We start from the raw sequence: 22,909 nt of genomic DNA, 5'->3' as shown, positions 1-22,909 counted from the left end.
TACATGAAGCCGCTAGGTGAGATCATCCGTGGTTTTGGGGTGCGATGCCATCTGTATGCTGATGATACCCATCTGTACATTTCCACCGCTAACCACCCCAACGAGGCCGTGGAAGTGATGTCCCGGTGTCCGGAGGCTGTGCGGGTCTGGATGGGGAAAAACAGGCTTCGACTCAATCCTTCCAAGACTGAGTGGCTGTGGATGCCGGCACCCCGGTACAGCCAGCTGACTCCATCGCTGACTGTTGGGGGCGAGTCATTGGCACCCATGGAGAGGGTGCGCAATCTATGCGTCCTCCTGGATGTACGGCTGTCTTTAGAAGAGCATATGACGGCCGTCGCCAGGGGAGCTATTTATCAGGTTCGCCTGATACGCCAATTGCGTCCCTTCCTAGACCGGGATTCCCTATGCACGGTCACTCACGCCCTCGTCACTTCCCGCCTGGACTACTGTAACACTCTCTACATGGGGCTCCCCTTGAAAAGCACCCAGAGAGTCTAACTGGTCCAGAATGCGGCTGCGCAGATAATAGAGGGAGTAACTCGAGGTAACACCTCTCCTGCGCAAGCTGCACTGGCTTCCGGTGGTCTTCCGGGTGCAATTCAAGGTGTTGGTTTCCACCTTTAAAGCGCTCCATGGCATAGGACCGGGTTATCTACAGGACTGCCTGCTGCTTCCAATAGCCTCCCATCGACCTGTGCGCTCCCATAAGGAAGGTCTCCTCCGGGTGCCGTCAATCAAACAATGTCAACTGGTGACCCCCAGGGGGAAGGCCTTCTCTGCGGGGGCTCCTGCCCTCTGGAATGAGCTGCCTCTGGGGATATGTCAACTCCCTGATCTCCGGACCTTTCGACACAAGCTAAAGACTTTTTTGTTTCATCGCGCAGGGCTAGCTTAATGTAGTTGTAATGGGGGTTTTACTATAGTTTTAGTCTGTTTTGGCCTGATCGAATTTGCTTCTTAAAATGTTTCTTAATTTTTGTGATATTTGTTTTTATTTGGCTGTAAACCGCCCTGAGTCCTTCGGGAGAAGGGTGGTAAATAAATAAATAAATAAATAAATAAATAAATAAATAAATAAATAAATAAGTAAGTAAATAAATAAACAAACAAACATTAAAAACAAAAAAGATTCTTCTGCTGGGTATATATGCACCTAATCAGCAACAAGAAAAATACTACATAATGTTGTATGATAAGTTGATTCTATGGGATTATAGATTGTATATTATATTAGGAGATTGGAATGGAGTAATTGATACACAAAAGGACAAGAAAATTTATTGTAAAAAGATACCTGCACATGCAAAGCTCCCTAAATCCTTTTTTGAGATGGCAGAAGATTTTGAGTTGAGAGATGTATGGAGGTTGCGGAACTTGGAGGAAAGAGACTATACTTTTTCTCTGATAGGCATCAATCTTTTTCACGTATTGATTTTATATTAACTTCTAATGATTTGCTTTCTAGGGTAAAGAAAATTAAGATATTTTCAAGATGTTTATCTGATCATAGCCCAGTTTGGATGGAATTGCAGTATGAAAAAGAAGGCAGAAGAACATGGAGATTAAATGAAAATTTGTTTAGATATCAGGATAATGTAAATCAATATAAAAAGCAGATGAAAGACTTTTTTGATTATAATTTGAATAAGGAAACATCAATAGAAATGGTTTGGGATGCCAGAAAAGCTTTTATGAGAGGTGTATTAACAATAGACAGAGAAAAAAGCAAGAAAGACAGCGTAGGTATCTGAAGAGGAAATTTATAAGAAACAACAATTATTAATACATAATCCACATGATCAAAAACTTAAAGATGCAATAAAGTTATTACAGAGTCAATTTAATATGATAATGGCTGACCAGGTGGCAACAAATATACAATATGTCAAACATAATACTTTTTGTAATGCAAACAGACCTGGTAGGTGGTTTAAGGAAAAAACGAAAACAACATACTATAGAAAAAATAGAATATAAAGGTAAAGAGAGATATCAACAGGATAAAATTAAAAAAGCTTTCTTAGAATACTATACACATTTATATACTAAAGATAATATATTGAATATGGATATCGATAATTATTTGAAAGATTCTAAGGTTAAAAGCTTAACTTTAGAACAAAGGGAAGAATTAAATCGGCCTATAACTTCTGAAGAAATTATTTTGGTAATTAGACAATTAAAAATGGGGAAAACTCCTGGTACGGATGGGCTTACAGCAAGTTATTATAGGAATTTACAGGATGAAATGTCAGGTCCACTTAAGGAATTATTTAATCAGATACAATTAGGAGGGGGAATTCTCCCTTCATGGAGAACTTCTTTTATTTCATTGATACCAAAAGAGGAACAGGATTGTTCTAAACCTGGGAACTATAGGCCAATTTCACTTTTAAATAATGATTATAAGATTTTTGTTAAAATAATAGCAAATAGATTAATGTTAGTTTTACAACGTAGAATTCATACTGATCAATCTGGATTTATAAAAGGGAGACAGATGAGGAATAATGTTAGGCAGATTGTTAATTTATTGGAATATTTAGAAAAGAAAATTTTTATATCAGCAGCATTTATTTTTTTGGATGCAGAGAAAGCTTTTGATCGATTGCATTGGGACTTTTTATTTAAATTAATAGAAAAAATGCAATTTGGAGATGGTTTTGTAAGAATAATTAGAGCAATTTATGGAGAGCAAACAGCCCAGATAATAATTAATGGTAATTTAACAGAAGCTTTTAAAATTGCGAAAGGAACAAGACAGGGATGTCCTTTATCACCATTATTGTTTATTTTAACTCTGGAGCCATTATTGGATAAAGTACAAGAATCAAAGGAGACAAGTAGAAATAGACTCAGAGACTGAATTGGTTAAGGATTGTATGATTAAGTGGGCACAAAATTTTCAGCAACCAATAATGTTGGAAACTTGGGAAAGAATTTGGGTGAGGAATGTTAAATTTACACAAGCGCAAAATATGAGAGAAAATTTTTATAAGATGTTTTATAGATGGCATATAGACCCAAAAAAATTGTCATGTATGTATCCTAATGTACAGGCTAAATGTTGGAGATGCGATTGTGAAGATGCCACTTATTACCATATATGGTGGACTTGTAAAAAAGTTAAAGCATTTTGGATTAAAGTATGGTGGATTATGCAGAATATTTTGAAAAAGAAGATTAAGTTTACTCCGCAGTTCTTTTTACTAGGAATAATTATGGACTGTACAGTTATAGAGACTAAATTGATTTTGAACTTAATAACAGCCGCAAGACTTTTGATTGCTCAATATTGGAAGAAAGAAGAATTACCTACAATTGAAAAATGGACACTTAAAGACTTCCGGTTTGGCACCGTAGGTGATGGCGGTGATCTTTACGATCACCAACCTCTGGATTATGTGGAATCGCTAGGACAGCTTAAATCTGCTGTCCAGCGGTTCGGAAAACCCCCTCTTCGGGAGAAGGAGAAGGTGGTGAGCTGAGGGCAGAGGTTGAATTTCCCTAAAGCCCCTGAGAAAAAAGGGGTTTGAAGGGTTAAGTTCCCTCCAGTAACAGCCGCAAGACTTTTGATTGCTCAATATTGGAAGAAAGAAGAATTACCTACAATTGAAAAATGGACACTTAAAGTATCAAATCTGGCAGAAATGGCAAAAATCTCTGCTTATTTGAAAGACTATACACAAGAAAAATATATTTTAGAATGGAAAATGTGGATTGATTATATTCAGAATAAGTATCAGATAAAAAATTATCGAATAGCATATGAGTAAATTTAGGAAATATTTTGTATTAGATATATTTCTGAAGGAGAGGGGAATTGAGAGTGTGATTAAGTGTGGAGAGACTAGAGATTATAATTTAGGAATTATTTTAGATTATGATTGTTAGTTTTGATACCCTGCATTTTGTTTTGGGAAGTCGGGGTGGGGGGCGGGGGGTATGGGGGAGGGGAATTGGGGGGTTGAGGCTAGAGATGGAGTGATGGTGAATGTACAGGGATTATTGAAGATGTATAAATATAATTAATGTAGGGTCGGGTCTGCCCAGTTACCATTTTAGAACAGTGGGGAGGGAGAAAAGAGAAAGTAGGAGGTAGGAAAGAGGAGAAGAGGAAGGAAGAGGGGTAGAAGAGGGAGAAGGAAGGTGTAGGGTGGAGGGAGGAGAGGATGTAGATAAGAGAAGGAGAGGAAGGTTTGGATAGTAAAAGAAGGTAGAAGAGGGGAGTGTTAAAAAGGGGGGTGGTGACTGGGCAGGCCCGACTAAATGTATATAACTGTACATTGAATGAATTGTTTGACATGATTGTAAAAATAAAACTTTTTTACTAAAAAAAAAAGAATCAAAGGAGACAGAGGAAATTAAAGTTAGACAACATGAATATAAACTGAGAGCTTTTGCAGATGACTTGGTGATTACTTTAACAAATCCCATAAACTCAAGTTTATCTCTGTTGGAAATAATTGATCGATATGGAAAGGTTTCAGGGTTTAAGGTAAATCAGAATAAAACAAAAGTGATAATAAAAAATATGACAAGTCAACAGAAAGAAAAATTAGAGGAAATAACAGGATTTGAAATTGTAAAAAAGGTTAAATATTTAGGGATTTATATTACACCATCAAATGTGAAATTGTACAAGAATAATTATGAGGCGTTATGGCAAAAAGTTCAGAAGGAGTTGATTGTTTGGAAAAAATTGCAATTATCGCTGCTGGGGAGAATAGCTGCTATCAAAATGAACGTTTTACCTAGATTTTTATTCCTGTTTCAGATTATACCAATAATTAAGAAAGATAAAAATTTGGAGGAATGGCAGACTGGAATTAATAAATTTATATGGGAAGGTAAAAAAGTGAGGGTTAAAATGAAAATAATTTAAGATTCCTGGGAAAGGGGAGGTTTAAAAATGCCCAATTTTAAATTATACTATGAAGCAGCTGCTCTCTCTGCAATAAGTGATTGGTTTACTCTAACGGAGGAACGAATCCTGAATATAGAAGGTTATGATTTATTATATGGATGGCATGCATATTTAATTTATGATAAAAAAGTGGATAAGGCCTTTAAAAATCATGTGTTAAGAATTGCTCTCTTGCGTGTTTGGAAAAAATACTCTTATAAACTAAATTATAAGGTTCCTATGTGGGCGAGTCCCAGGCATACAATAGAGAATATAAATATAGAACAGAATCAGGAAATGATTACATATAAAGATCTTTTGTATACTGAAAGAGGTAATTTGCAATTAAAATCTCTGCACGTATTAAAAGAAGAAGGGAAAAATTATACTTGGTTTCAATATGGGCAACTACGTGCTAGATGGAAGGAAGATCAGAAAATTGGTATAGTCCAGAATGAGGAAAATTTGGTAAAGCAAATTAGAAATCAGTCTCAGGAACATATAAAGAGATTGTATAATGTGTTACTTGAAATAGATTCTGAAAGGGATTTGGTGAAGGACTGTATGATAAAGTGGGCACAAAATTTTCAGGAGCCAATATTATTGGAAACGGGAAAAAATTTGGGTTAGAAATGTTAAAATTTACGCAGACGCAGAATTTAAGGGAAATTTTTTATAAAATGTTTTATAGATGGCATTTAGATCCTAAGAAATGGTCATGTATGTATCCAGATATGCAAGCAAAATGTTGGAAATGTAACTGTGATGATGCTACATATTTTCATATTTGGTGGACTTGCAAGAATATTAAGGCTTTTTGGATAAGAATTTGGTGGATTTTACAAAGTGTTTTGAAAAAGAAGATAAAGTTCCTGCCGCAATTTTTTTTACTGGGAATTATCACGGACTGTACAGTAATTGAGACTAAATTGATTTTAAATCTAATAACAGCGGCAAGATTACTGATAAGACAGTACTAGAAGAAAAAAGAATTACCTACAATAGAAGAATGGATATTGAAAGTTGCCAATTTGGCTGAGATGGCAAAAATCTCAGCCTTTTTGAAACACAATACGCAAGAAAGATACTTAAATGAATGGAAAAAATGGATTGACTATATTTAAAACAGATATCAGATGAAGAGATATCAGACTGCCTTTGAATGATTAGGATGTATTATTTCAGATTGCATTGGGGGAGGTTAGGATTTGATGAGAAATGCAGGAGTATAATTGAGTTAGGAGGAAATTTTTTTAGCATGTTTGTTTTATTTTTAACTATACCTTGTGTTTGTTCCGGGAAGTCGGGGAGGGGTTTTGAAGGAGGGGAGGGGGTAAGGGGAGGGGGAAAAAGGTGGGAAGCTTTTTTTTTGTAAAAACTTTTTCAATTAAAAAAAAAAAGAACGTTCCAACTAATGGGCTTTCGGCGGAAAGATGACATCTTACTTATAGCATTCTTTTCTTGGTCTGCTATCGATTCTCAACAATTTTAAACTTAGAATGTTTTGTCAGTAGAAGAAACTTCCCAAGGAAAGGGGAAGCTCTGGAAATCAACCCTTTTGCTCACCCAGATGGCTGGATGGTCTCAAAGAGTTTCTTGAAGAACTAATTGAGCAAGTCTCTGGCTGGGGGCAGGGCAGCCAAAAGCAAGTTCACTGTGGAAGAACCAGGCATTTAAAATGGACAATAAAGTTTGCCACTGTTTCTCAGACATTAGCTTTTTGCATATTTACTTTTTGCTTTAAAAGAGCTCCCTCTGGCTGCAGCCTGCTGTCTCCTTTTTGTTCCTTTCTGAAGCTCCGTGACTTTAAGGGTGACTTTAAGGTGAAGAGGGGAGGAGTTGGTGTATCTGAGCCAAAATAAAGAAGTTGAAAATCCCTGTGGAAACTACAGGTAGTCCTTGACTTACAACAGTTCATTTAGTGACTGTTCAAAGTTACAAACGGGATTGAAAAAAGGGACATATGACCATTTTTCACTTATGACCATTATAGTATCTCCATGGTCACATGATCAAAATTCAGATAACTGGGAACTGATTCATATTTATGATGGTTGCAGTGTCCTAGGGTCACGTAATCACCTTCTGTGACCTGACAGGCAAAGTCAATGGGGAAGCCAGATTCACTTAACAACCATGTTACTAATTTTTAACAACTTCAGTGGTTCACTTAACAAATGTGCCAAGTAAAGTTGCAAAATGGGGCAAACTCACTTAACAAATGTTTCACTTAACAATAGAAATGTTGGGCTCAATTGTGGTCATAAATCGAGGATTACTTGTACTTTTGAAACTTTTTGGCTTAAAACTTCTAGAGGATGTTATATCTTTAATTGACTCTTGCTGAATTTCTTTGCCTTTAAAATAAAGACTAACTAAATGGTGTTTTGATCCTGTTGTGAGGAGGGGGAGAAATAGATTTTAAATGCTTCTGACTGGATCAGTTGTGTGGGCTGTTAAAACAAAGAGGCACAGACTAAGGTGTTGTTGTTTTTTTTGTAGCTTATATTGCAGTGGGGTTGTTTGACCACATGAGGGAGCCAAAAGACTGAATTATTAATTCTTATTAACTCTCCAGTAGCATGTTTTAACCCATTGGATTTAATGTTATAAATTGACAAGTCTAAAAGTTAAAATTTTAAACTTTAGTTATATTCTGACAAGATGGCTACACGCAAGAGGATAGAGAAAATGGAAAGACTATCTGGAGAGGAGGACCCTTTTTGGATGAATATACAGCTAAAACACATGAACTAATTCAGACAATTGGAACAAAACTTGAAACAAAACTTGATACACTCTCAAAGAAATTTCGTGAAGAAAATCTAAAAGTAAAAAGTTGATGTTTGATGTTATTATCTTATTCTCCTTCACCAAAGAGAGTCAGAAGTCAATGCCTTTTCTTTCTTTTTCCTGTCTTTTCTACATTTTCCCCTTTCCTTTTCCCTCCCCTATTTTTCCTATTATTTGCTTTTGTATTTTATATTATAAACTAATAAAAAAATAATGTCTCAGCTAACAAGCTGTTAGGCTATTTGAACTGCTCATCCTTTTTTTAAAGGAAGGGAGGAAGAAGAATGGATATCAATACTTTGTAAGCTATGATTAAAAATAAATACCCTGTTTCCCTGAAGATAAGACCCAACTGGAAAATAAGCTCTAGCATGATGTTTCAGGATGCTCGTAATATAAGCCCTACCCCAAAAGTAAGGCCCAATTAAGATTGTCAGCCAGATGGAAACATTTAGTACCATGTTCCCCCCAAAATAAGATCTAACCAGAAAATAAGCCCTAATGCATCTTTTGGAGCAAAAATTAATATAACATCTGGTCTTATTTTCGGGTAGCAACAACTTCAAGGAAAATAGTAAACACCTTAGGAAAATAAACTTACCTTAGGACATTTAGGATTTCTTGCTGTTTCAAACATAACATCGGATCCCATTCGTTCCCTACACAAACCAGATAAATTGCTACGGTTACAATTTTAGAGTTTGCGCTGTCTGTCCTTCCTCTTAGGAACTACAGCTCTCAATCAGGTACAGAGCATGTTTTTGCATTCATTTCTCTAGCTTGACTGAAATCAACGTATAAAAGCATGTGCTAAAAGTGAGAATTAGCTTGGATATATGTCTGTTTAGCATAGTATCCCCATCACTGATTATAATAATTTCCATGGATAATTTCTATTGCTCTATTTCTATCAATTTTAATATCATGGTTTTGGTTTTTTAAAAAGAACTTAAAACCTGAATGCCTTTGGGATTTAGAATCAGTTTAATAAAATTAGTCTTATTACTATCTATTACTATTTTTGTTTGTTTTTTACAGAAAGAAGGAATAACCCATTAGAGTATTTTCAAAATAACCAGCTTTTCTTGACAGATTATTTTAAAACAGTAAATTTTAAAGTAATGATAATCTTAACTTTTCAAAAATAGCAGTTAAACATGTATTCAGAAAAAAAACCAGGAACCACAAACACAGGCTGGCAGTCAAACCCAAATCCTTAATCTCTACTCACACTGACATCAAACAGCACCAGTTCAATTGTAGCAACACAAAAATCATCAGCCACATAACCATCCACCACGCTTGTGAGTTCATCGAAGCCTTGCACACCACAAACAATTCCATCAATAGCAGGGGTGAAATCCACTTACCAGTTCGCAAATGGGAGAACGCATGCAACACTTTTGCACATGTGCGGGACCTTCTGCGCATGCGCAGAGCATCAAAAATGGGATATGATGACATCTGGGAGGGTGGGCGGAGCCTCCTGCTGCCAGTGTTACCAGTTCACCCAAGCCGGATAGAACCGGCTGCATTTCACCACTGATCAACAGACATATTGACTTAAAACCAGCCTATGAGCCCTCAGAATCCAAATCAAAACCATAGCCAGCCAGACAGCACCGATCCTCAACCAACTCATGCAAGCCCCCCAACCAGCACTTCACCTCCCAATGATCCTCACCTGATGTAACTTCCCCATCACATGACTCCCACTGATGACACATACCTGAGCCATCACAAGACCCATTATAAGACTTCACTTGACACACCCACACTTGATCCATCACAAGACCTACTGACCACACAAAGCCTTTATAAACAGAAGAACACTGACATTGACATCCACTAAACTGTTGACGATGTTACCTAGCTTAGTAACGAAACATTTGGAAACCAACCCACAAGCTCTGAGAACTCACCTTCATATATTCAGAAAACAGAGCTGTCAAATTCATTTCCATAAATTACCTTGGATAGCAACATGGGCAGTAAGTAAGTGTAATAAATAAATAATCATATAGTTTGCTAGAGTTGAATCAACACAACTATTTGATTTAAATCCCTATAACATTAACCTTAGAGGAAAATCTGTGTTTGAATTAAGGATCTATCATCATATGAGGACTAAATGATAGACCTAACAATCAAAGGATGGTTGTATAAAGCATTGCTTCCCAGATTATATTCTAGAAGAAGATAACTGGGAATTGTAGGTAGAAGGCTCTGGAGCTCATGAGGTGGGAATGACCACTTTCTCCCTAGCCTCGGTGAGGAACCCAGGTTTAGTAACAGCATTATGTTAGTATATCAATGTAATTCAATTACTTTGTAAAGTTAGTAAATCTGTTTAAAAACAAGATTTAAAAACAAGATTCTTTTGTTACTTTGTTAATTGTCTGCCTATAGTAATTATTTCCACATTCTGCCTACTTATGCTAAAAAATTCTAAACCATAAAATGGATTTAGTGATGACAGAACAAAACCATAAGAAAATGACCTCCACACCAAGGGTATATGATACAGTGTTAGGTGGGTTGCTGGCCTGTTGTTGCCTCTTTAACTCAAATACAAATTTTCCTAGGGACCATATAACTTACTGTGCAAGTCTAGAAAAAGGTGTGGGTTTTTTAAGGAGCCACCAATAAATAAAATGAGGTGGCCCACATCTGATTAAAAAATATTATCTTATTTTAGTTCTAATTAATATAACAGAGAAAGAGTTCAATTTTATATTTTGGATTATACTGAAGGAAACATGATTAGTAAATAATTTCATATTAACTTACTTAAGCATTTTCTCCCATATTTCACTGTCATAAAATGCATGGCTCCATCCCATTTTAACTGTTCCAACAATGACATTTTGCTTAAAGACATCTGTTCCTAGTTTCCGGTAAAGTTCTTCACATTCATCCAGAGGTATATGGAATAACCCCAACATAAATGCCAATATAGCACCTGCAAATGAATGTAAATTTGAATGACAATTTAAATGTCTATCATCTCATGCAAAGATTGGCAACCTAAGATTTCAAACCACATAAAGCATACCTGAATTTCTTTTCTGTGGCTTTAGAGATTCCTTCATCTACCACTGCTTAAAAAAAATGGTACCATGGATTCCCATGATTCTAAGGCAGGAAATTAATGAGGATTACGCTATGATGTAGTTTCAAAAGGAAGACCTCAGAAAAATACTGGTTCTGCGTACATGCTTGACATGGCTCCAACCAATATGCATAATTGTTGCTTCTACTGTAGTAGACACTCCGAATAAAAATATTAGATATAACTCTCAGGCAGCAAATTTATCCTAATTATTCTTTATAGCAGTGTTCTTGTACTTGAGAGTTGTAATCCAAGATATTTGGAAGATCACAGTTTATGAAAGGATGGTTGATAACATTATATAGCAGTTTGCGTATAATATTAGACTTTGTCAGTGGTGCTGACATGCATTTTTTAATCCTTAAAATGTTTCTAGTGTTTTAATATTTTTTAAATTGTAAGTCACCCAGTCATTGATTGAGATGGGTGGCTATAGAAAAATGAATAAATATTATCTGTTTTTAAGATTTGCAGATCTCACTGAAGGCACTGTGAAAAACCAACAAATGATAATTACGTTCATGTATAGCTCCACCTAGTGTTTTAATACAACAATGTGAAACCTGAAACATCACTTACCAGCTCTATTCAGTCTGCACTGTAATATCTGTGATACATTATTACTACAAAGTGTATTAAATCAATCAGCTACCCTATTGTCGTGTCCCACTCCTCCGCTGACAGCCGGGTCAGGGAAATCCGAATCAGGCGTGCCTCTGCAGCTCTGCCAAAGTCCTAGCAAAGTTCTCAAGGCAGGCAGGAGACCAGAAAGTGATTTCAGCAAGATAAGGTAGACTTTGCCTGACTCAGAGAATGCCAGAAAGCAGATCCTTTATATAGGCCATGGGGTGTGGCTCCATGACTCAGCACTTATCCCAGTCTGCCCCTCCCTTCCTTCTGTTGCTGCCGCTTATCTAAACTCCTGAAGCGAAGGTCACTCCAGTCTGCAGCTGTTGGTAATTGACCTTCCTCAGGTTCACATGCTGTGGGGGAGGGGGAGGGGTCTAGTTGCTCCGTTTGCCTGGGCATGGAGCAAGGGCTGGGGGCTGGAGGCATGCTAGGACATTCCTCAGCGTTCGGAAGCAGATAAGAAGGCCCCGGCTGCGGGGAAAACGGGCGAGGCACAACACCTATTTTGCTGTCTTGAACAACAAAACAGAACAGAAATATAATGTCTGTAGACAAACACTTAATCCTGCCTTCTTGCATATACTTTGGAGCAGAATTTTGTCATGTGTGAGAAATTAGCTGCTCATGTTTTATACAAGGATAACCTACAATATTAACACACAGTGTAGTTCCAGATGAATATGTTCTGCTGCTTCCAGGTCTTCAATCCATTTGGTGTATATTTTCCTAAGGGATTGCTTTGCTACCCTTTCTTCCCATATTAATTTACCACTTTTCTGTTTTTCTGTTTGGTTTCTATAAATTAGATATATGCAAATCTAAAAATAAAATTAAACCATCTTTGATTTTCAATACATAAATATTTCCAAAAGAAATAATTGACTTTTTCCATCATTACAGTATTTCAGGAAAATTTACCTGTACTCACTCCACAAATGTAGTCAAAAAGTTGATGAATGGGCTTTCCAGTGAGCTCTTCTAATTTACGAAGAGTCTGAAGTGCCACTAAGCCCCTACAGAATATGAGAAATGGGCTGTCATGCAAGTTATAATTTGCTAAGTAAAAAACAAGCATTTAACACAGTAGTTATTAGGAGGTGCTTTACAATCTATTATGTAGGGTTAAACCAGTAATATTCCGCTGTGTTGTTGCACAATATGTCCTATGCACTCCATCCCAAAGACAGTTTGGATATTCACTCGAACAGACTTGAGGATGTATCATATGATGGGATAGGAGGACAATGATGAACAATCTATTGATGAACCAACTAACGTATCCACAATCTTGAACATCTATCTACTGGCATAACATGCTGTCAGTTTGCACAAAGAACTTTGCCGTGGTTAAAAATGGTTGATTGCATAACTGGGCTGTATAATGTGTTAACCCAACCTTTCTCTAATATAGGGATCTTCCAAGGGCAGGAAATTTCAGCGACCAGCTGAATTCAGTAGTGGCTTTCCTAATTAGGTAATTCTGGGTGTTGAAGTTCACTCCTACAAAGAGTGCGCAGACTGGGGAGAGCTGTGATAAAATGACTTATTATCCGCAACTGTGGCTTTCACAAACTAAGCAAATTCAAATAGGATTGCATGGTTTATGTCCCAGACCAGTGACTAAGAAACTAACATAGCAAAACTATTTATTTTTACTTAAAAATAAGTCCCACTAAAGCTTAATTTAATGAAGATAGGCTTCACAGATTTACAATTTATTAATTAAAATCTTTAGTATGAAGCAAAAATTCCATAAGGTTAAATTTTTATTAAGCAAAATTTTCTAGAACTATGCACCAGACTATATTTCATAAACAGGGAATAGATAAAAGAAGAATATTAAACATGTTTTGACCAATATTGAAGACAAACTTATACTAGTTTGGGTCTTACATACTTTCTCTTATTCTGAGCAATTTGTCTACAAACATTTATTTTTTGGCATGATCTAATCTGGGTTGGTCACCGGGACCAGAGGTTTAGTCTTCTGAGTTTTCGGACTTGTGCTGGAGCCCATCTTCAGGGAATTTGTCTCTTGCAGAGTGTGCTTATCTTTTTCCTGTGTTCTGTAACCAATGTCAATGAACTAACACAATAGTGATAAAGTATTTTGAATACCAACATTTATTTATTCATTGATAAATCAATATGGTCTACCTTTCATGTAAACTTTCAATGGCATTTACAATTAAATGTTCCGCATAATGTTTTCAGCCATGTTGTCAGATGCCTTCCAGAACAGTTCCTCAAGAGTTAGTCTGAGATATAGGACAGATGGGAAACTGTTCAACCTGCGAAGACTCCAGGCTGTCACCAAGATAAAGGAGACTGTGCTACATGACCTCCTCTTTGCTGATGACTGTGCCCTGAATGCTGGATCAGAGCAGGAAATGCAAGCCAGTGTGGAAAAATTTGCAGTAACATAGGACAACTTCGGCCTCCTCATCAACATAAAGAAGACCAAAGTGATGCATCAGCCAGCTCCGAAAGCCCAAGACCAAGAGTCCACCATCACAGTGAAGGGATAAAAGCTGCAAGCAGTGGACCAATTTACATACCTAGGCAGCACCATGCAGTGACAATTGACAATGAGGTCAACTGCAGAATTGCCAAGGCAAGCTCTGCATTTGGCAGAATAATGACCAACATGTGGGAATGCTGTGGAATAAGCCTTGCTATAAATCTCAAAGTCTACTGAGTTAGAGATGGCTGCTACAAAGCTGGGACAATCAATGAACATCTGGCGGTTGTCTTTTGAGAACATTTGACGACCGTCTCCAGGAGAGCTTTCTATCAGGTTCGCCTGATCCGCCAGTTCCTGGACCGGGATGCCCTATGCACAGTCACTCATGCTCTCGTTACCTCTCGCTTGGACTACTGCAATGCTCTCTACATGGGGCTCCCCTTGAAGAGCACTCGGAGACTCCAGCTAGTCCAGAATGCGACTGCGCGGGTTATTGAGGGAGCGGTTCGGAGCTCCCATGTAACACCTATCCTGCGCAGACTGTACTGGCTAGCTGTTGTCTTCTGGGTGCGCTTCAAGGTCTTGGTTACCACCTTCAAAGCGCTCCATGGCTTAGGACTGAGATACTTACGGGACCGTCTACTGCCGTCTTCTATCTCCCAGCGACCGGTTCGTTCCCACAGAGAGGGACTCCTTAGGGTGCCGTCAGCCAAACAATGTCGGCTGGTGGCCCCCAGGGGGAGGGCTTTCTCTGTGGGGGCTTCTACCCTGTGGAACGAGCTTCCCCCTGGACTTCGACAATTACCTGACCTTAGGACTTTTCGCCGCGAACTTAAAACCTATTTATTTCGTATGGCTGGACTGGCTTGATTTTTAAAATTTTAATTTAATTTAATGGGTTTTAAATTTCTGTAATTTTATAGGGTGTAATTTGTATTTTAAATTTTTTGGCCAATTGAATAAGTTTTTTAAGGGTTGTTTTTAATATTGTATGTGTTTGAGTTGTATTTTATTTGGTTGTTCACCGCCCTGAGTCCTTCGGGAGAAGGGCGGTATACAAATTAAAATATTATTATTATTACTATTATTATTATTATTATTATTATTATTATCATCATCATCATCATCTAAGATTGGTGCTGGAGCGAAGTAGGTGAACAATGACTAGAACTGGGGGAGAGGATTTCCTTTTGCTTTAAATTCAACCGCAAGGAACAATTTAGAACTATTTGCTCAGAATTATCTGTTTAAGCATTCTGAGAAACTACCAGACTACCAGACGTAAAGAGAAAAATAACAAACTCTGAAATATACAGAAAATTGGACTCTCAAATTAGGAAGATGTGGTACTGGGAAGGCATTTTAAAATGCTGGAATCATTTACTTACAAAACTTATTCTGCTTTTATAAACGCTCTACAACTAAAAGATTGCTTGATTAGTGGTAATACTGAAATTTTATCTGGGAGTGCCACCTGCTGACAAAAGGAAAAATTACATGAAGGATTGTTAAAGTATCTGTTGGAATACTTGGAGATCCTACTTGAGATCCAAATATGAAAATAAGGAAGTCGTCTTAACTAAAGGGATCCTTGAATGTTATGCTAGAAGATAATTCTTCTAGTCAATATTCCAAAATTTCATCATTAATAAAATTAATAATATGAATATGTCTACTACCCAACTCTCAATGATTTGGGGAAGTTACATTTGTAGTTTTATGAAAACAATTTGCTGGCTACAGGTGAAAGAGTTCTCATCAATGCAAACTTATTAGTTTTTAAAACTATTTTATTTATCAAACTTAATAGTTTTTATCAGAGTCCTGTTATTTTAATGTTAAAATTTATGATTTTATGGTATTGTAAGCTCCAAGTGACACTTTGGAAAGGAAGATGGATAGCATATAAATTTAATAAATACATTTAGTTTAATTTAATCTCAATTATAATTAATATTTTTATACTTTCATGTAATAATTTTTAGCCAATTGGAACTCAACAACAGAAAATAAATGGAATAAATACAAATAAAAAACCCAGTTTAGTTTAATTCAGATAACTACCTGTTGTTTTCTTATTACATTAGGATTGGGAGATATATATTCAAACCTTTGAAGAGACATCACATTAATTATTAACTTTTCAATTTAATGTACCACTGATACTAAGAGGAATACCAGCAATGTATCATTTAGCATCAGATGAATGACATCTAAATTTCCTTCTGCCCTATGTTTCCATGTAATCTCCAGACTGAACATGCAAACAAGGTTAAATCTTTTTTTTTTTTACTCAAATTACTCAAATCGACCAAATGCTACCCCACATCTATCAGGCATGATAAAATATATTGTTTTAGGGACAAGATAACAATAAAAATAAATCACCAAAACCTCAATTTCTCTCTAGTTATAATCCCTTTCAAGCCATAATTTTTTATGGGAATTTGTTTTGCTAAATACCTTGTTCCTCCACCATCAATGGAAAGAATTCGAATGCCCCACCCTTTTACTGGGTCTGTATAGCCAACCACAGCCAAGGCCTCTCTCACAGCAGCCTGTAGTGCTTCATCTTTTGTCTGTCTAAGTTTCAGCAAGCATGGAATGACATTTTCCTATAATAAAAATAAAGATTTTTGCTGATAATCCTGTTATACCACATACCTGAAACTATTATATATACAAGTTCCTTAAGATTAAAATGAAAGTAAGGATAATTTTGGACATTTAACACTCAACTCTTGAGCAATTTGTGAGAAAATAAACACTGGTGAAATAGCCAAGATTACTTCTAAACAACTATACTATTAACAGGTTGCTGGAATCTTTCAGCTGCCAAAAGTGTAATTATGGCTAACGTTTTAAATCGCAGATCACTATAAGAAGTCAATTGAATTACAAAGAATATAGCGGCTATAACTACACATATAGTTAGCCAGTTTCTACTATCACAAAGAAATGAATTCAGTTATCTTCAGAACACTATACTACAGTCCTATATCTTTAAAAAATTATAAAACTCGAAATAGTGATTGGTACAATCTTGATATGAGGTCAGAAATCTGTCAAGGACTTTATTTCTTAAAGTCAATTTATCTGGAGTGGGGACAATTGCAGGTTGGCAAAGGGTGGGCTATTAAAATGAAACATGATTAGATCCACACTATTATGTCTGATTCTTTTCCCTTTCTCAAGATTGCTAAGTAATGAAAAGACTGACTGCTAGCAGGCCAAATAAGTCAACTGAAGGTTCATAGGTTGTCCACCATTATACAAAATATTAAAATCTTTGATTCCTATTTAGGTATAAAGTAGTATGCAAATTTAGCATTATATCTAAAAGCTACGGGATAAAATGTCCCATTCACTTTGACTTCCAGAACAAATACTCTTTTCCCTTTTTGTCACAATTAGGAGCTGTTCCCTATTTAAAGTCAGATTAAAGTAAAGATAAAGGTTTCCCCTGTCCAGTTGTGTCTGACTCTAGGGGGATTCATCTCCGTTTCTTAGCTGAGGGAGCCAGCATTGTCTGAAGACCATGATCATGATCATTACTGTATGCCAAGGAACATGGAATGCTGTCACACTCCCACCAAAGTGGTACCTACTTATCTACTTGCATTTGCTTGCTTTTGAACTGCTAGTTGGAGCTGGGGAAGTAACATTATGTGGTACTCGGGTCTTGAATCTGGGCTGTTGACTTTCCAGGTGACAAGCCCAGCATCTTTAGCCACTAGCCCATCATGCCTGTTTAAAGTCAAATATTACCTTAATGGCAATGCCTCTACTATCTGGAAATTCCAACAGATGGTATGTCAGTTCTTCAACTCTGTTGATACAGACTCTTCTAGTAGACGATCTTCGCAATGCTTGAGTTAAAGCCCGAGTTCTATTATCTACACTAACCTTTGCAATAATCTGAAAACAATACAAAAGAACCCTATAAATATCAAGGAAATGTTTGCAAAACGATTAAGTGCATTGATCCATTTGAAAAAGATATGGCCACATAATTTATTATCTTCTCCAAATGTGTAGCATATATTTAAATATTTTATCAGTGAAACAGTAATTTTGTGCACCTTGATAGAAATTCTAATTCATAAACCTTTCATAATAATAAATGGATAATGTATTCAGAAATGTCAGTTCTATTGAGTTTAATATGGTTTGCTCCTTATTAAATATGTGAATAAAGTCTTACTTAGACTGGTTTCACTGCTTAAAAATAAATATATTAAGGTTATGTTACTGAAATACATCAAAAACATATTTTAAACCAAATTATTTTTGCAACTTTATCTTTCAAGAAAAGATGTTTGCCTGTGAAGTGAATGTGTTTATTGTCTGTTGGTTTATCTCAGCTGCTAGTTACATATTTATTTTATGTTCTTGCTAGTTTTAATTGTTGTTACCTACCAGAGTCATTTTCACAAGATTAGCAGCTATATAAAATGAAATAAATATATCTTTAAGCAGCCAATCATTTACAACAGTGCTTATGCCAATTGTTCAGATACCACTGAATACAACTTTTGGCATTCCCATTACTAATCACACTAAGTAATATGAACTGTAGTTCACAATAGGGAGAAGACCATGGATTTTGTACTCTTGATTTTTTTTCCTGGTAACTGGCAACTGATTGGTAACACAATCATTAGTTTTGTCAGACACAATTTTTATCAAATATTTTTTTTCTTCTCAGGTCCACAAAAATCAGTTTAGGAAAGATGATCTAATAATCATATTTCTGACCACTAATAACCTTTACAGTTTTGCTGGGACTTTGGGAGAGTTGACCAAAATACAGGCATTATAAAGAAAACATAAGTTTAGCTTTTCTTTTTTTTTTACAAATTAGGTCTTTAGTAGCACATTGTTCAATAAAAAACTCAAACTCAAATGTATTTTTGAATGTGCATGTGCACATGGACATGGACACTCATCTGTATTCATATTGCATAATTCTAGTAAGTCTACAACAGTTCTGTAACACAGAATTATCCCAGTCTAAAACAGTGAATTATTTGATTACTAAAGGCTGCCTTGAAATAAGCAGGTAAAACTAGTTTTATAAATCCTTTTGCAATGGATCATCTTCTGTTCCCAAGACAGTGATGTGCACCAATGAACTTTTTACATATACATAGGTAGCACCTTCTGTAAAGTAAGATGGTGCCCATCTTTAGTACTATTTAGTACAAAATTACTTCAAATAAATTGTTTGTCCTCATTTAAGATACCACTGTAAACATTCATGCTAATATATTTTACCATGAATATTGTTACATAATTGTGAATAAGGGTGCATGGCTCTAAATATACCAAGAATATATGTTACCTTGCTATCTACCATGCTGGCTGAAGTTGATGGAACTTGAAGTCTACAACAGCAGAGGACAGCCTTGGCTGCCTACTCCAGTTATACACTGAGAGTTTCCCCTCAAATAACAATGCTGAGGGGGATTTCAATTTACTGCTGTTGATAAAACTTTTTCTTGTATTGTTGCCAATTAATGAATTATAAATTCTTATCTGCAAGAAAGACATGTACCTTTTCTCTTTGAAGATTTAGCCTCTTTTCTTTCTCTTCTGCACGTTTAGCCTCCTTGTCATCTTTCAACATGTCCTCTTGTTCCTGTTCTTTAGTCTTTTCCTGCACAGCAGATTTTGTATCCGATCGTAACTTAGGTACTAGGCCTCCAATGTAACTATCCACAAAAGCCTGTACACTGTTACTAGGATAAGAAAGAAAACTTGAAATACCCTTTTTACTGGAAGTTGAAGAAGGGACTTTTTCAGCATTTGGCAACTGTGAGGCAGGTACTAAAGCAGATACTGCACTCATCCTGTTTTCATCACTTAAAATGTCATCTTCTGAGGAATTAAATGTTTCTTCACTTTGTTTGGGTGGGTTAGGGGGGAGAACACTCTCTTTCTTCTCTTGATCCATTCCAACAGTGCTAAAATACCAGTTGATATGATGGGCTACAAAGTTGTATGTTTCCCCAAAGTTTGTAGCAAATTTGCTAACATGAAAAAGACTATTTTTGATATTTGAGGGATCTTTCAAAGAACCTTGAATGGTATTGACCGATGCTAAGATTCCATCTGCAGACACAGTCTTTTTCTCATGTAAGTTATCATCATAATCCTCCTGATAGATGTCACTTGGGACTTCTCTGTATTTTTCTGAACTGATAAAAAAGCTATTCTCCTTCCCATCAGCTTCAACTGATTTTTTCAGTATAGCAGATTGAGGTTTTAGACGAGCTAGCCGTGAAACTAGTTCACTGTGAGTGCCAGACACAGCCTTGGAGACAGATTCTAAAGTGTTCTTCAATCGGGACATGCGATTGTTTTTGGACAATTCCTTAGAAGTGCTAAATTTAGAAATTCTGTAACCCAGACAGTAATGGCAGTAGAGGTACTTCTGCCACTCTGTTTTGCCTCTTGTCCATTTATAGTATTGGCTGCTTGTGTGTAACACTCTAAGAGGAGAAGCATAGCTTGTCCTCCATAAAAGTTCAGGTTTGTAAAAATAGCGTAGTTTTCCAGTTCTCTGTCCACTCCAAAGACTTTTTGTACTAAATGCTAGGTACACATATTTATCTAAAAGAAACTGAATTGACATTACTTATAAAAACAGAAATTGTCCATAAATTCTTTCCCTCAAAAAATCTTATTTTAGAAATAAACATTACGGTTCATAATATTACCTGGAACAGAAGAAGGAAAGAGCATCACTTTATTATGTACATCAGGTTCCATATGTAAACAAAGATTTTTAAGAAAAATATGCTTGTTCCTTGCCTAGAAAAGCCTTCTCCAACCAAATCATTGTCAAAATTCCAAATCATTCTGATCAAATGCCAAGTTGTAGCTCCAATACATGGAGAATTCTAGCTTAAAGAGGTGGCACAATGGTTAGAATGCAGTATTGCAGGCTAATTCTGCTGATTGCTGTCTGTCAACAGTTTGGCAGTTTGAGTCTCACCGGCTCAGGTTTGACTCAGCCTTCCATTCTTCCACCATTGGTAAAACGAAGGCCCAGATTGTTGGGGACAACATACTGATTCTGTAAACCATTTAAAGATGACTATAAAGCACTGTGAAATGGTATATAAATCTAAGTGCTATCACTACAAAAAAAAAAAAAAGCTGATAAGGAAGCTCATCAAATTAATAATTGTGTCATGATATAAAGCTCTTCTGAAAAATATAGTGAGAAAAAAAGATCACCAGAAATACAGGATCAGTTATCTAGGAAAGTGCTAAAGATCCTCAGATGTAGCATCTTATACAGAGGCAAGATATGCTACACATCAATAAAATTAGAAATTTAGTACACAAACATTATGATAAATCCAAAATGCATGGCACATGTCTGCAAGAACATGAGAATAATTCAAAGTAAATTAACAAATTACTCAACAGTTAGCCGCAGTCATTTCAGAAATATTGACAATACCCTAAAACTTCCCAATCATTCATCAGTCAATTAATTCTTCTTGCAATGCTGTGATTTTCCATCCTATTCTTGCACAAATCATTCTTTTTTAATAACCCACCTTCAACACAGCAATCAATCTCTCTAAAAGGGTACTTTTGGGAAACGTCTAGGGAAACAGGTGCTTAGCGTAATAAAGCCTGTTAAAAAGCTGTATCAAATTCAAACAGTACTAGATCGCTATATCATTTGCAGCATGTCATGCTCTGGGTCACCCAAATATTTTCAGTAAAGAAAAACTGCATCTGGGAAACCAAGATGTTTAAGACACAAACTAGCAACAAGATGGCAAGTAATTGCCAACAGATCATGGGACAAAAGTTTGCACCACCTCATGAAGTTTTTTTCTTACAACCACAAAAAATACCCTTTGGAAGAGTTAAGAGTCATTTAGGAATACATTCTCTGGCTGCATACATTGTGCACCCCCAGGATTTACATACGGGCAGATATACACCATACAGTCGCATTCAAGAAAGGATCCTCCAGGAGAGAAAGAGGAGTTAGTTTGCTCTCGGGACTCCTGAACGGGAGTGGGGGGGGCGGGGGGAACGGGGTGGGATGGTGCGGGAAATTCTTTCCATTTTTGCTTCTCCACTGCTAACATCAGAGATGATAAAGTGATCTTAAAGGGAGAAGAGGAAGCTTTTCACTTTCTATTGCTCTTATTACAGGAGGTTCATTCTCCATTTAGAAGCGGAGATGCCGAGCTTTAAATCAAGTACAGGGAAGGGGGCTCGGCTTCCCAAAGTCCTCTTTCTGGAGCTTTCTGGCTTCGAGAAGCTGGATGGAAAAAGAAGGGAGGTTAAAGCCTTCCCTCGACATAACAACGGTCCCCCAGCACCTCATTCCTCCCGCTTCCCCTCTCCCTATTGCCCCGCTTCTCCTTTCCATACCGATTACAGTCGCTTCTCGCAATTTCCTTAAAGACTCTTCCTGCAAAGCCCAAACACCGTAGAGCTTTTCCGACTCAAGGAGCCAGAGCGTCTACTCTCTTGTGCTCAGTAATCTCTATGGTAGCTGGGCTGAGCGGTAGGACCGAAGTTGAAAATCTCTGTGGTGGAGGAGGAGGAGGACGACGACGAGGGAGAGAGAGGCATCATGGGTAAGTGTGGGAGGCTTCCGGGGGCGGAGCACATGTTGGAATTACAGATTTTCGTAAGATATGTGGAGCGGATGTACTTTCCTATCCTGCGCAAAACAAAATCGGCTTAACACCTTGGCTTTTAAAGCCATCAAACCATCGCATATTACAGTATAGAATTCTTGCCCCTATTGCTTCTCCGTGGAGGAGGGCGCTCATAAAACTGGATATATATTAATAACGACCTATTTATTAAACACCAGGAACGTAGTGGCTCAGAGGCTAAGACACTGAGTTTGTCGATAGAAAGGTTGGCAGGTCGGCGGTTTGAATCCCTAGTGCCATGTAACAGGGTGAGCTCCCGTTACTTGTCCCAGCTTCTGCCAACCTAGCAGTTCGAAAGC

General features: G+C 36.9%; 1 protein-coding gene across 4 annotated transcripts in view; it reads right to left on the bottom strand.

The window, feature by feature from the left end:
- The window catches only part of PNPLA8 (patatin like phospholipase domain containing 8), a 67,798-nt gene extending 45,358 nt beyond the window's left edge, over positions 1–22,440 (bottom strand). For 2 of the 4 annotated variants that reach the window (XM_058191829.1, XM_058191832.1), the window contains exons 1-7: positions 22,318–22,440; positions 19,466–20,630; positions 17,677–17,826; positions 16,372–16,523; positions 12,363–12,457; positions 10,493–10,664; positions 8,304–8,361 (exon numbers count right to left, since the gene is read on the bottom strand). In XM_058191829.1, the coding sequence (XP_058047812.1) occupies positions 8,304–8,361; positions 10,493–10,664; positions 12,363–12,457; positions 16,372–16,523; positions 17,677–17,826; positions 19,466–20,545 (1,707 nt within the window). In that variant the 5' untranslated portion in view covers positions 20,546–20,630; positions 22,318–22,440. Of the gene's footprint in view, positions 1–8,303; positions 8,362–10,492; positions 10,665–12,362; positions 12,458–16,371; positions 16,524–17,676; positions 17,827–19,465; positions 20,631–21,864; positions 22,205–22,317 lie in introns of all 4 variants that reach the window. The other 2 variants (XM_058191830.1, XM_058191831.1) reach the window with 2 other exon arrangements.
- Between the last annotated feature and the right edge of the window lie 469 nt (positions 22,441–22,909).

The sequence above is a fragment of the Ahaetulla prasina genome, chromosome 7 (assembly GCF_028640845.1).
Source record: "Ahaetulla prasina isolate Xishuangbanna chromosome 7, ASM2864084v1, whole genome shotgun sequence".
In the NCBI taxonomy this organism is placed as follows: Eukaryota; Metazoa; Chordata; class Lepidosauria; order Squamata; family Colubridae; genus Ahaetulla; species Ahaetulla prasina.
The sequence above is the reverse complement of the archived record's forward strand: the minus strand, read 5'-3'. Positions and strand labels throughout refer to the sequence as shown.